Consider the following 15,821-nt stretch of genomic DNA (forward strand, 5'->3'; position numbering starts at 1 on the left):
ACCTCAGAGTTCTATGTACCTTGAAAATACTCTTAAGGAATGAAGGAGAAATCAAGACATTCTCAAATGACAGGAAGTTGTAAGAATTTGACTACAGCAGACCTACCCTAAAGGAATGCTAAAGGAAGTTCTTTAAATATAAGGAAAATGAAAAATGAAGGAAATTTGGAAAATTCAGAAAGGAAGAAAGTTAACACTGGGAAATGGTGTAATATGGTAAATACAGTGCATTTTTCTTCTCTGGAGTTTTCTAATTTATGTTTGATGGTTGAAGCAAAAATCATAAAACTGATGTGTTTCTAAATATATGTATAGGGAATATTTAAGAATTATAAACAGAGGAGAGTAAAGGAACATAAAGGGAGATAAGGTTTCTATCCTTCACTCAAACTGAAGTCTACTGGTGTCGACATTGTACCATCTGGCACACTGTCAATACCAGTAGACTGTATGTTAGGTATGTATATAAAATAATACACAGAGAAAGCACTAGAAAAGCTATACAAAGAGATACACTGAGAAGTACCACAGATAAATCAAAATAGGATCCTAAATATTGTTCAAGTAATGCATAGCAAGTCAGTAAAAATAAATCAGAACAAACAAAACCACAGGTGAAATGACAGACTGAAGTCATAGCATATCAATAATTACACAAATATAAATAATCTAAATATACGAATTACAAGAAATTGGCAGAGTGAATTTACAAAACTCCATCTAGCTATATGCTTGCTCTGAGAAACTCACTTCAAATGTAATAATGTATACAGATTAAAAGAGAAAAGTTAAAGGAATATATATTATTAAAATATTAATCAAAATAAAGCAGGAGTAACTATGTCACATAAAGTTGACTTCAGAGCACAGAAAATTACCAAAGAGATAAGGATAATACATAATGGTCAGTCCACCAAGAAGATAAATATATATGAATTAAACAATAAAGCAAAATATGTGAAGCCAAAACTGATAGAACTGAAAGGAGAAATAGACAAATCCAAAATTTTCTTGCAGAATTCAAGACTCCTCTCTCAGTTGATAGAACAGCTCAACAGAAAAGTCAGCTGTGACACAGAAGAACTCCACACTATCATCAAATAATAGATCCATCAAGGTTTGTAGACTACTCCACCCAACAACAAAGTACACACTCTTTTCAAGTGTCCATGAAACATTTGCTAAGATGGAACATATCCTGGGCCATAAAGTAACCTCGACATTTTTTTTTTTTTTTTTTTTTTTTTAATGACATCATTATATTTCTTTCTTTCTTTCTTTTTTTTTTTTTTTTGAGACGGAGTCTCGCTCTGTCACCCAGGCTGGAGTGCAGTGGCGCAATCTCAGTTCACTGCAAGCTCCGCCTCCCGGGTTCACGCCATTCTCCTGCCTCAGCCTCTCCGAGTAGCTGGGACTACAGGCGCCCGCCACCACGCCCGGCTAATTTTTTTTGTATTTTTAGTAGAGACGGGGTTTCACCGTGGTCTCGATCTCCTGACCTCGTGATCCACCCGCCTCGGCCTCCCAAAGTGCTGGGATTACAAGCGTGAGCCACCGCGCCCGGCCAAGACATTTTTAAAAGTTGAAATCATACACATTTTTTTTTATCACATTGTAATCAAATTAGAAATCAGTAACAGAAAGATAACTGGAAAATCTCCAAACTCTTAGAAATACTAAACAACACACCTTCTAAATAATCTGTGGTTTGAGGAGGAAGTATGGGGAGAAATTTAAAGATTCATTAAACTGAAAGAAATTGGACACATCACATTTGAAAATTTGTGCCACAGCTAAAGCAAGGCCAAGAGGGAAATTTATCACACTCAGTGCTTACATTTAAAAATCGGAAACCACTCAGATCAATAACCTGACCTGCCACTTCAAGAATTTTGAAAACAAAGAGTAACATAAACCTAAAGCAAGCAGAAAGAAGTCACTAATGTAGATAATAACAGGAAGTAATGAAACTGAAAACAGGACAATAGAAAAAATGGATCCAAAAGCTGGTTATTTTAAAAATAATAATAAATTTGGCAAACCTCTAAAATGACTAACAAAGAAAAAGAGAAGATACAAATTACCCATACCAGGAATGAAACCACTTATCGTGGCACACCCTGCTGACTTGAAGTGATCATATGGGATTTTTCTTCTCACTTCTGAAATAACGATAAGTAGATGAGCTGATGAATGTTAATTATCTTGATTTATCTTTCTACAATGTATACATATATCGAAACATCACATGGTACCTCATAAATACATACAATTAATATTTGCCAATTAAATATTTTTTAAAGGATCATATGGGAATACATGCATACATACTATATGATTCCATTTGTGTAACATTCTTGCAATGACAAAACCACAGAGATGGAAAACGAATGTGTGGTTGCCACGACTTAAGGACGAGGGGCAGACAGAGGGATGTGGGTGTGGTCATGAAAGGGTAATGGGAGGGATCTTTGAGGTAAAGGAATTATCCTCTATTTTGACTGCACTAATGTTGCTATCCTGGTTATGATATTGTACTACAGTTTTGCAAAGTGTTACCATTCGGGAAACTGCATAAAGGGTACTTGAAGTCTCTCTGTATTACTTCTTACAATAGCATATAAATCTGTAATTATATCAAAATAAACGTTTAGGGGAAAAAATCACATAAATGCCAAAAAGAAAATCTAAAATAGTTTCTTAAAGGAAAATTATGGGAAAGCATCTTTCTTTTCCGAATTTATAAATTTAATAGTATTGTTCAAACGTAAATGGAAAAAAGTTTCTCGCAGTTTAACTGAATCATCAATGTTAGCAGCAGTGTAGTTATCCCTTATAAACATTAACCGTGCTTAACATGAAAATTCAAAACCCAGAATACTCCAAAATCCAAACCATTTTGAGCACTGACATGATACCACAAGTGGGAAATTCCACACGTAAATACTTAGTACAAGGTTTATTTCATGCACAAAATTATTTAAAGTATTTTATAAAATTTCCTTCAGGCTATGTGTGTGAGGTGTGTATGAAACATAGATGAATTTCATTTTTAGACTTGGGTTCTAGCCTCAAAATATCTCATGTGTATGCAAATGGAGCTGGTCCTCTCTATCTGGGTTCTGCATCTCTGGATTCAACCAACTGTATATTGAAAATATTCAGAAAAAAAAAATTCCACAAAGTTCCAAAACACTAAACTTGAATTTGCTGTGCACCAAGTACTATGTCTAATCCACTTAAATGAAGAGATGTGTCAGCACTGTCTTGGGTATTATAAGTAATTTAGAGATGATTTAAAATATATGAGAGGGTATACATAGGTTATATGCAATTTCTGTGCCATTTCATATAGAAGACTTGATCATCTGTGGCTTTTCGTCTCTGTGGAGGGTCCTAGAACCAATTCTCCATGGATACTAAAGGATGATTGTATTCCAAACTCTGAAAAAAAAAATCCTAGATCTGAAACACTTCTGGCCCCAGGCATTTCAGACAAGGGATACTCAAACCTATGTTACTTTTCAATTATATTTTTCCTTCTTCTTTGTATCTGTGTTCTTCTCAAAAAGAGTTCTTTTAAATATTCAATGTCAATAAATGTTCAATAGAGGTGTTAGTTAGAAAATAATGGAATTTTAGGATAAGCATAATACAATACTTTTAAAAATAGCATTTAGATCTCTTAGTTAAGAATTCTTAAAGTATACAAGAGTCTAACATATTGTGGAATTTAGTGGAAGAAACATTATGTGACCATTTTGCAGCTTGTTTAGCTATGAATGATTTGATTTATTCTGCGGTACTGGTTGGATTGTGTGATGGACACCTGTGGAGGAATAATTTATGAACAATCAGAGATTTTGAGCATTTTTGCTTTTATGGTAGTTGTGCCTTGCTTTCTTTCTTTTTTTCTTTTTTTTTTTTTTTTTTTTTTGTGACAAAGTCTCACTCAGTCACCCAGGCTGGAGTGTAGTGGCACGATCTCGGCTCACTGCAACCTCCACCTCCCAGGTTCAAGCGATTCTGCTGCCTCAGCCTCCTGAGTAGCTGGGACTACAGGCATGCGCCACCACACCCAACTAATTTTTGTATTTTTAATAGAGATGGGTTTTCACCATGTTGGCCAGGCTGGTCTCAAACTCCTGACCTCATGGTCTGCCTGCCTCAACCTCCCAGAGTGCTGGGATTACAGGCATGAGCCACTCCACCCGGCCCTGCTGTGCCATTGTTGAATTCACCTTTCTTTTCTTCCTCCTTCTTCCTCTTTCTTGTTTTTCAAACTTTCAGATCAATATGCTTCTCAATTTTAAGGATGACAAAAGTGAATGTCCATGTCCAGAAGAAATTCGTGACCAACTATTGGATTTCCATGAAGATTTGATGACACATTGTGGTAAGGTCTTTTTCATTAAAAGCTCTTATTAATTGTGTATTTTTAATCCATATATCCTGAGACAAAATTAAGTGTACATGCGAATATTTTCACGAATACACACAATACCTGTTAGAAGGTTATATAAAAACATTTATTATTATGGCAAAATGGCAAAATAACTGTCCCTGTGTGGGGAGTCCTGAGGGACAGAGAAATCAGAGAGGCAGTTAAACTGAGCAGAAGGTGACCAAAATTCTTTCTCTCTTTTTCCTCTTTCCATCAGTGGCAGGAAATGGGAAGGCGGACATGTGGCCAGGTGCCTCTGGCAGGGAGGTTAAGGTTGGTTTAGTCCATGGGTACAAAGTTTCAGTTATACAAGATGAATGAATTCTGGAGATCCATGGCACAACAGGGTGCTTCTAGTTCACAATACTGTATTGTGCACTTAAAATTCTGTTAAGAGGGTAGATGTCATGTTAAGTATTCTTAAAACAACAACAAACAAACAAAACCCCCCAAAACAAAGAAGCACTAAGAAACTTAGAGGCGATGGATTTATGTCTGTTCCTGGTGGTGGTGATGGTTTCACAGATGGATGCCTACGTCCAACCTCATACTGCGTAGATAAAATACGTGCAGTTTTGTTTATAGTAACCTCAATGAAGCTGTATTTTTTTAAGAAAGAAATTTGATCACTAACAGTTGCATTTAAAGCAGTTGAGGGAGTACTTTCTAGAAAATTTAGACTGTATCTTTTGAAATTAGTGAATACCTATGGAAACCCTACATTAAGTTGTATGTCAGTAATCCAAATCTGTTAAGGGAAGTCTCCCCTCCTTTTATTCAAGAACTTTAAAAATGGAATTGATTAGGTATTCTGGATGTGTGTGTGTGTTTATTCCTTTATGCGGTGGTGTAGATAAGGTCTGATGATTCAATGAAAGAAAATAAACCAGCTGTTTTTAAAGTTATAGATAAAAATAATACCACTGGTTTAACCGGTGGTTATCTTATTTTAATGAAGATAATAAAAATACCACTTTGCGTATTAATTTGGTTTATGAATGAAGTACCACAAAATGACTCCCAGAAAATTATACTGCATGTGTGTATATGTATGTGTGTGTGTGTATATATATATATATATTTCTACAAATATCCCTTGTAGAAATTGTGTGTGTGTGTATTTTTTTTCTACAAGTATCCCTGTATTTCTAGTATCCCTAGAAATACAGTGATACTAGAATTCTAGTATCCCTAGAAAGTATCCCTAGAAATACAGTGATACTAGAATTCTAGTATCCCTAGAAACACAGGGATACTTTAAAACTTTAGAATTATTGCTTCAGATATAAAACATTCCCTGGTTTAGGGTACTTAATTATGCCTGTTCTCTCTGTTTCTCAACTAACCAAAATACTGCTAAAATTTCTGGAGGCAAGAGAGGAGAATTAAAGTCTGGGGGTGTGGTGTAGGCAGGGCTGGACTGTAAGTCTAGGTAGACAGTATCTGAAGTCCGAGATGCCCAAGGGTCAGCCCAAATAGCAGGATTGATCTTTGCCCCTAAGAGAGTCTTTTTGGTCTCTGCTCAGTGTTATATTTTGTTCTGGGTGACAGCCCTGAGCCCACAGGAGTAGAACAAAAAGAGAGAGGAAGAAAAGAGGCTGGGAAGTGAATGTCGTTTATGAGGGCTGGTAAGCAAGATTGCTTAACTTCATGTCAGATGTTTTTGACATTGCTCTAAGTTGTGCATGAAAGAAATTACAAGGCCTCAGAATTATTTACCCAAGTGTATTCTTTAAATATTTTTTCTCTGCCTCTCTGTTTTTTTATACTAGGAATTGAGCTGGATGAAGATGGGTCTCTGGATGGAAACAGTGATTTAACAATTAGAGGGCGTCTGCTATCCCTGGTAGAAAAGGTGACATACCTGAAGAAGAAGCAAGCAGAAAAACCAGTTGAGAGTGACTCCAAAAAGTCCTGTAAGCAGTATAAGAGGGCACTGGCAGAATGACGCAACTGCTGACACTTAACTCATCCTCTGAACGAACGTTTTACTAGATGAGCCAGTGAGATAACTGAGTTTGCAACTTCCAAGAATCAGACTCTTAAGTAGATGCCTGTAGCTCCCAGAAATAAACAGCAGCATCAGTCTATGTGTATAGCAACAGACTGAGAGGTAGCGGCATGATAAGGATGGATAGTCTCCATAGAGAACTAGAAATTTAGGTATTTTATCAGAAACCATAAAGAGAAAGTTAAAAGGAAGTATAGTAATTTAGCCTTCATATCTAAATATGAGGTTGATTTTCAAATATTATTGCATCAAATTAAACTTTTTTCTTAAAATTTAAACAGATATTGTCTTTATATTTTGGTTCTGAACTATTTCCTAAACTGTTATATACTTTTGTTTGATCCATATCCTATTTAAGAATAATAAGCACCCTTAGGCTGTGAGTTCCTTGGGCACAGCACTCTGAGTAGGTCTGAGGGATCCAGCCTACTTTTTACTTCACTTCTAAGACTGCATTGACTTTAAGATGCAGCAATGGTTTGTTAATAGCTTTCCCTGAAATAAAAAAAAAAAAAAAACTTATGAAAACTTTTACAGCACTTTTTTTTAACTAACTTACAACAGAAAACATTCACACAGTTACTTCTAAATTTATTCTTCAGTGTCACAATCACAAATTTGAGTCAAGTTTTCTTTAAAATCAGAGTTCAATGTTTTTCTTTTTTTTTTTTTTTTTTTGGAGACAGTCTCGCTCCATCACCCGGGCTGGAGTGCAGTGGCGCATTCTCGGCTTACTGCAACCTCCGCTTTCCTGTCTCAGCCTCCTGCATAGCTGGAATCATAGGCATGCACCAAGACGCCCTACTTATTTTATATTTTTAGTAGAGACTGAGTTTTACCATGTTGGCCAGGCTGGTGTTGAACTCCTGGTCTCAAGCAATCCACCCACCTCGGCTTCCCAAAGTGCTGGGATTACAGGCGTGAGCCACTGTGCATGGCCAGAGTTCAACATTTCTTATGAATCACTTTCTATCATTATCAAGTTTATGATCTTGAGTGATTAAAATGACAGTGTCGTTTTCAGATATAGGAGAATATATTGGCATTTTATTTGCATTTTGTATTTGGTTAAAAATGGTAGTTTTTGTTTTTGCTTAAATAATTTCTAGACAAAAGTAAAACAGCCTAATTTGAAAGTCAGCCAGTGTATTAATACTCAGATTAAGTGCCTCATCGTGCATGAATTGGTCACCCCACCTAATTTTGGTAATTTCATTGTTTATTTGAAAAGATTTGGATGTTTCTATTGCTTTTAAATTTACTATGTTTCGTGTTACATTGCAAAGTAATTTTCTATGTATGTAATAACTTTCTTCTTCAATATAAATTCACAATCAAATCCTTTTGAAGACATTTTAAATGACAAATAGGGATACAGCTTTAAGTGAAAACATAATTATATGTAGTCACTAGTGCAAATGACTCAACTGAGGAGACAGTTGGATAACAGATACCTTTTTGAATGTCCATGACTGAACTTTATAAGGATAAATGATGTCAGGCCGTCTGGGAAGAAAATAATAGAACAAAACAAATAAAAGTAGTAGGACACCTTATATTAATTACCATACCTTCAATTACATATGAATTGCCAATAGTAATTTTGAAAAAGTGATATAACTATAACTTATTTAATCATAAGAATGATTTTTAAAGAAAGGTTTGTATACACTTTATCGATTGTAACTGATCTGTATTGAAATATGTATCATCCAATGAATGTTGTTTTCTTCAAAGAATATCTAGAGCCTTTTCAAGTCTGGTACAAATAGAAATACCAATTTTGGGTACAGGATATGGATTTGAAGTGTCCAACTGATTTGTCTTCTCTTATTTTTCTTTTAAAAAATATCCATAATGACTTTGCAGCCACTCTGCAGCAGCTGATCTCTGAGACCATGGTCCGATGGGCTCAGGAGTCTGTCATTGAAGACCCCGAGCTGGTGAGGGCCATGTTTGTGTTGCTCCATCGGCAGTATGACGGCATTGGGGGTCTTGTTCGGGCCCTGCCAAAGACCTACACGATAAATGGTGTGTCCGTGGAAGACACCATCAACCTCCTGGCATCCCTTGGTCAGATTCGATCCCTGCTGAGTGTGAGAATGGGCAAAGAAGAAGAGAAGCTTATGATTCGTGGATTAGGGTAAATTATTTAACTACTACAACCCTTTGTCTTATAAATGTTTTCTTTCTAATTGTTATACCTATAGTAGTACGTTAGCTACATTGATAAAAATATATTGTCTGGATTATATGATCATTATAATAAATTGCTTTTCTAGAGATAGAAACAAAAGCTAAGTTAGAAAATTGCTCAGTAATGAAACAAGACTAATTTGACAGTGTGGCACACAGCCACTATCTTTCAGTGTTTTTTTTGAAGTCTCATAGTAATGTACAGTAATATATAAAAACATAGGACGATAAAAACACATTGATCCATAGGTCTATCTGGTGTTTAATACATTAAAAAAAATTAAAAACACATTGAAATCCAAGGTGGGTAGTGGGAAATATGAGCAGGAAATGATAAGGAAGCTCGTCTTTATCTATTGGGCCTTGGAAAAAGAAGGGGTAGGGAGAACAATTTTTCTGAGAATTCAGCATCATGAGCTTGCATTTCATGTGGATTGGGGGTTAAAGTTAACACCCCATATTCAAAAGTGAAGTTAAAACAAAGATATTTCAGAATATTTACTTACAGTCCCGCACTGGAAGACCTTCTAAAATGTTTATGCTAAATGTTAATGTATACATTAGGGAGAAGAAAATGGAATTCAGAGAAAAAGAATGGGATGCAATACGTTTTATTGAGTATACTACTGATTTATACATGTATAAATCTAAGCAATCATTAATAATAAGCTTGTATAGTTTGGGGATTTGAAACTAGGATGGAAAAATTACCTATTGAGTAGTGTTCACTACTCAGGTGATGGTACAACCAAAGCCCAGGTTCTTTTATTGTGGTACAGTGAAAGCCCAGGCTCCACCACGACACGATATATGCATGCAGAAAATCTGTATTTGCACCCCCTACATATCTAAAATATTTAAAATAAATTAAAGAAAAAATAAGGTGGAATCAAAATCATAACAAAGATAAAAATTATATATACTAAGCTCTATGATGTTCATTAAGAACAATACCTAAACATAAAAATGAAGAACTCTGGAAGATAGGATGTTAAACAGTGATTAGAAGACAAATATTTAGCAGAAAAAAAAGCTGATGTAGTTACATAGATATCAGGCAAAAGAAGAGATAATAAAGGTAACTGCTACATGAATAAAATAGACCAAAAGAAACAATAAAATTGATCGAAGAAACTTAGAGTTAATTCTTTGAAAAAAATGAATAAAATGGAATACCAGGTTTTTCTTTGACAGAACTCAAATACAATCCTGAGGGAAGAAAACAAGTGTATAATGATGCAGATTGTTTCTTATCATTTCTATACATTTTAACTCAGAAAACAATATTGCATATTGCTCATGGACCTATTAAGTATTTAAAATTATAAAAATGGACTGAAAGTTTCTATTAAAAATTCATGATAATTGTTGCACACTAAAAATAAATATTCTAATGGGACAGAGAGGGAAAGCAAAAAAGCCAACTGAGAAAAGCAAATATTAGAGTCTTTATAATTGTATGAGCATGGGTCTTATTTGAGTACTAATATTTAAATCTAACCCGAGGAAGCTTCTTATAAGAAGTTATCTTAATTAACCAAATGAAAAAGAAAGCCTTCTAGAAAATGGAGATCACATTCTTTCTTAACACACAACAGTAATATGTGCCATTAAAAAGTAAATCATTCATTAGTGATAAAACTCAAAATGATGTTAAAAAAGCGAAATGCGTCTTTTTGTGGTATTCAAAATATTTAACACAAGAGAGAGTCTTAGTAAATGACAGCCTGACTGCTATTTAATTTACCTAAACTAAAAGCAGATGAGATTTTAAAATCAAGTTACTTCATTCAAAGATTTGAATTAATGAGACGATAAAAAGAAAAAGCTGCCTCTGTTTACCTTAGTTTGCTCTGGCATGAAATAAGTCAGACCCATATTAGCCTTGGGCACCAAGTTGTTTTTCTGACCTATGCTACCTAAAGGCCCTCTTCATTAAAAATAATAAATGCAAAAATCATACTATCCCACTTTCTTGATATAGCCAGAGCAACTAAAGTTTTGCATATGACTAAATGAATAGGTGAGTAATTCAATTAAAGGAAACAAATTTGAAGAGAAGGTTCAATTTTCTCATGGGCTGTATGTTATATTCTTGCTGTAGATCTAACAAGAAAATGTTTTATAGAAAAGACTCTTGGCATTGATTTGATTTACGTTAAAATAGAAATCAACAGAGCTCTTTATTTGCAGTGAATGATACTTTCTCCTGAACATTATGACCCTTAGGAATACCTTGACACAGCTATTACAAGAATATGTAATGCAGTAATGATAATATGAGACATTTTAGGTATCACCTAACACCGTTTCTTGAAACTGGATGTCCATTTTAATGAGTTAGATTACTTGTACCTAGACTTCATGTATACTCAGTTTGTCTTGGAGAATATAAATCCTTTTAAGTATTTGTCAGAATGATAATATGAATGTAATAAGAAATAACACTATTGTAATTATATACACAAATACTGAATGTAATACTAACAACAGCATATATATGAAAAGCAGAGATACTTATATATGAAGAATTTTTATATAAACATGGTATAACACTAATTCATATTTTTATCCAAAAGAAGGTTGGACACATGGTCGGATATCCATAAAATTAGGAATGATGTGTCCAAAATATATTTCATTTTAACTGTTTACATATTTACTATGTTTATTACAATTGAAAAGAATAGACATTTGTCAACCAGTTTTGGTAAATTATCAATATTTTTGAGGAAAACTCATTTACATTCATTAATTTTTGTGGCTTATTAAATACTGTGATTGCTTTTACTTTTCAACTTACATCAATTATTTCTAAAAGATTTATGAGAAACTTGGTTAACTATTTAAATGTTGCTCTGAGCTTTACCCCATACATCCATTGTCCTTTCTAGGGATATTATGAATAACAAAGTGTTTTACCAGCACCCTAATCTCATGAGGGCACTGGGGATGCACGAGACTGTGATGGAGGTCATGGTGAACGTCCTTGGAGGTGGAGAGTCGAAGGTAAAGTATTTGATTCCTGAGATGCTATTTAGTATCATCTCCTGGAGTATATAGATTGCAGATTCTTTTTTTTTTTTTTGAGACAGAGGCTCACTCTGTCGCCCAGGCTGGAGTGCAGTGGCACGATCTCAGCTCACTGCAAGCTTTGCCTCCCAGGTTCACGCCATTCTCCTGCCTCAGCCTCCCGAGGAGCTGGGATTAGAGGCGCCCGCCACCTCGCCCGGCTAATTTTTTTGTATTTTTAGTAGAGACGGGGTTTCACTGTGTTAGCCAGGATGGTCTCCATCTCCTGACCTCGTGATCCGCCCGCTTTGGCCTCCCAAAGTGCTGGGATTACAGGCATGAGCCACTGCACCCAGCCCAGATTGTAGATTCTTAATGAGAATTTCTTAAATCCTCTTAGGATGACTGTTTTTAAAGAACACTTTTTGAAAAAACACACAAACCTTAGAGAGTTGAACATACTACTAGTTTTTTTTTCCTTGATTTTGATAAAAATTTCCTGTCTTATGCTGTGTAATTTTTGGCCTCCTAAATTATTCTCCTTTAGGGGGTATTTAGAAACTGAAGTGTCTCATTTAGGGGGATATTTAGAAACTTAGAAACATAAAAATTACTCTATGTATTAATTTATTTTAAAATTTTGAATTATAATTCAGTTCTCATCACGTTACCAGTCCATGGCACAAGCGTGTTCTTCAGACTCCACCATCCTCCATGATACAGACATTGGTCGGTTTCACTTAATTTCCAATCCAGATTGAGATTTGATGATAATACTCTTGGATGTATTTCCTGTAGAATTCTAAAGTGAATTCTTTTTTTTTTTGAGAGAGTCTCAGTCTGTCGCCAGGTGGTGCAGTGGGTGATCTCAGTGATTCAGTCATGCAACCTCCACCTCCAGTTCAGCCCAAGTGGCTGAGACTACAGGCGCCCGCTGCTATTCCCTGCCAATTTTTTTGGTATTTTTAGTAGAGATGGGGTTTCACCATGTTAGCCAGGATGATCTTGATCTCCTGACCTCATGATCCACCTGCCTCGGCCTCCCAAAGTGCTGGAATTACAGGCGTGAGCCACCATGCCGGGCCTAAAGTGAACTTTTAAGTGACCACAACTTAATGGTATCAAAAACCAAATTAGTAGAGTAGTATAATTAAAAAAAACTTTATATAATCCGTATAATTTTCTAACCTCTGATATGAAAATATGTTTTGATATTTTAAATCTTAGGATGTATTTTTCACAATATTGAAATAAGCCCATATTTCATATGATCAGTCTGTTTACCAGTTAGGCTTAGAAGGATATCATAATATACTGTACTTTATTACAGAGGAACTCCAGAGAGTATCTGGGGTAAACTATGATAATATTTGGTCTCAAGGAAGATGTGTTTGGTGGGGTCAAACATGCAGGCCTTCCAGTCCAGGAAATCATCTCATGAGGTGCAAATCAGGGAGGCTGTAAATCCCTGGAAGCAGTAATTCTACTAATATTAATACTGATAAGAACATCCTATTATATGTGCCAAGTACTGAACTATGTATTTTTCAGAAATCAGCTCAATGAATTCACTCCCCTGCCCCTTACCTAAAGCAAGTATTATTATCCATATTATTCCAACAGAATCAAAGAGATCGCATCATTTCCCATGGAAGCACAGCTGATAGTGGTAGTGAGGCATCACAAATGAATCTGCCTTTCACCTTTGAGAATGGGGTAATAAGTCAATTTCTGTTCTAACCCATCGATGGTAATGAAGTTTCTGAATTAGTGCCAGGCTTGATTTTCGTTGACTCAGGGACGAGGCAAATCGTAGTCTGCACACTTGAAGATCTTCAGTATCTGAAGTTTGGCACACACGTGGACACACGGGGATTGACGATGTGATTAAGACCTCAACGTATGAGCTCAATTTTATAAAGATCATTTGCTTTCAGCAGCTAATGACATGCTTTATCTGTAGGAAATCACCTTTCCCAAGATGGTGGCCAACTGTTGCCGTTTTCTCTGTTACTTCTGTCGTATAAGTAGGCAGAATCAAAAAGCTATGTTTGATCATCTCAGTTATTTACTGGAAAACAGCAGTGTTGGTCTTGGTAAGTAAATGACTTTTATTTCATCTTTAAGGTTAAAATAATATGCATATTACATTTAAAAAGCAAACGTTTGGTTAAAAAATGGGCAATGGACCTGAATAGACATTTCACAAAAGAAGACAGACAGTTGGCCAATAGGTATATGAAAAAATACTCAACATCACTCATCATCAGCAAAGTGCAAATTGAAACCACAGTGAGCTATCACCTCACACCTGTTAGAATGCCTATTATTGAAAAGACAAAACATAATAAATGTTGGCAAGGGTGTGGAGAAAAGGGAGCCTTATACATGTTGGTGGGAATGTAAATTACTACAGCCATTTTAGAAAACATTAAGGAGATTCCTCAAAAAATTAAAAATAGAACTACCATATGACTGAACAGTTTTACTTCTGGGTATACATATCCAGAGGAAAAGAATAATCAGTATGTCAAAGAGATATCAGTACTTGTATGGTCATTGCAGCATTATTCACAATAGCTGAGATATGGAATCAACCTAAGTGTTCATCAGTGGATGAATGGATAGGAAAAATGTGGTATATATTCACAATGGAATGCTATTTGGCCTTGAAAAAAAGAAGGGAATCCTGTCATTTTCAACAATATGGATGATCCTGGAAGATATTACATTATATGAAATAAGCTATGTGTAGAAAGACAAATACCGCATGATCTCACTTTCACGTGGACTCTAAAATCAGAGTCGAACTCATAGAAACAGAGAGTAAAATAAGGTTACCAGGTATGGGGGGAAGTGGTTGGGGAGATGTTAAAGGATACAAAATTTCAGTTAGATAGAAGGAATAAGTTCAAAAGCTCTATTATACAGCATGGTGACAATAGTTAATAACAATGTATAATATTCTTGAAAATCGCTGCCAGAGTAGATTTTGAGTGTTTTCACCACACAAAAGAGTATGTGAGATAATACATATGTTAACTAGCTCAATTGAGTCATTCCATAAAGTATACATGTTTCAAAACATGTACACAATATATACAATTTTTGTCAATTCAAAATACTTAAAAATTAAACTTTAATATAAATCAATGTAGATTAATACACTATGGATGGTGTTTAGAAATTAAATTTTAAGACGTAGTATATTTTTATATGGAGTTTATAGTTACAGCACGATCCAGGTTACATTTCATCTTCATTTGAATTAACAGCTTCCCCAGCTATGAGAGGTTCAACACCACTGGATGTGGCTGCAGCTTCGGTGATGGATAATAATGAACTAGCGTTAGCTCTCCGTGAGCCGGATCTAGAAAAGGTGAGCAATGTTCCTGCCCTGTGTGTTCGTCTGAATTATGCTTTTTCATGGTTCTTTCTCAATATTTTAAATATAACTAAGGTTGGTGCAAAAGTCATTGTGGTTTTGCAATGTGACATTATGGCCAAAACCGCAATTAATTTTGCACCAACACAGTATGTTCTAGTGATACTAGAATTAAAGTATATTATAATTTACATTGCACACTATATAATGTTATATATTACATTGTATATAATTCTACTATACATTATATTGTAGTCAGAAGTTATGAATAACAATACGTTTGAAAAAATGAATTTTCTTTTTTTTTTTTCTGTGTTTTGCTCATTTCTTTTTTTTTTTTTTTTTTTAATTATAATTTAGGTTTTAGGGTACATGTGCACAATGTGCAGGTTTGTTACATATGTATCCATGTGCCATGTTGATTTCCTGCACCCATTAGCTCGTCATTTAGCATTAGGTATATCTCCTAATGCTGTCCCCGCCCCCCCCACCCCCCACCCCACAACAGTACCCGGAATGTGATGTTCCCCTTCCTGTGTCCATGAGTTCTCATTGTTCAATTCCCACCTATGAGTGAGAACATGCGGTGTTTGGTTTTTTGTCCTTGCGATAGTTTACTGAGAATGATGTTTTCCAGTTTCATCCATGTCCCTACAAAGGACACGAACTCATCATTTTTTATGGCTGCATAGTATTCCATGGTGTATATGTGCCACATTTTCTTAATCCAGTCTATTGTTGTTGGACATTTGGGTTGGTTCCAAGTCTTTGCT

General features: G+C 35.2%; 1 protein-coding gene across 6 annotated transcripts in view; it reads left to right on the forward strand.

The window, feature by feature from the left end:
• The window catches only part of RYR2 (ryanodine receptor 2), a 799,701-nt gene that overhangs the window by 572,325 nt on the left and 211,555 nt on the right, over nucleotides 1–15,821 (forward strand). For all 6 annotated transcript variants that reach the window (XM_032137647.2, XM_032137648.2, XM_058430777.1 and 3 more), the window contains 6 exons: nucleotides 4,291–4,396; nucleotides 6,217–6,360; nucleotides 8,325–8,598; nucleotides 11,546–11,660; nucleotides 13,627–13,759; nucleotides 14,939–15,042. In XM_032137647.2, the coding sequence (XP_031993538.1) occupies nucleotides 4,291–4,396; nucleotides 6,217–6,360; nucleotides 8,325–8,598; nucleotides 11,546–11,660; nucleotides 13,627–13,759; nucleotides 14,939–15,042 (876 nt within the window). The remainder of the gene's footprint in view (nucleotides 1–4,290; nucleotides 4,397–6,216; nucleotides 6,361–8,324; nucleotides 8,599–11,545; nucleotides 11,661–13,626; nucleotides 13,760–14,938; nucleotides 15,043–15,821) is intronic.

This window comes from Hylobates moloch, unplaced genomic scaffold, assembly GCF_009828535.3.
Source record: "Hylobates moloch isolate HMO894 unplaced genomic scaffold, HMol_V3 SCAFFOLD_18, whole genome shotgun sequence".
Classification (NCBI taxonomy): Eukaryota; Metazoa; Chordata; class Mammalia; order Primates; family Hylobatidae; genus Hylobates; species Hylobates moloch.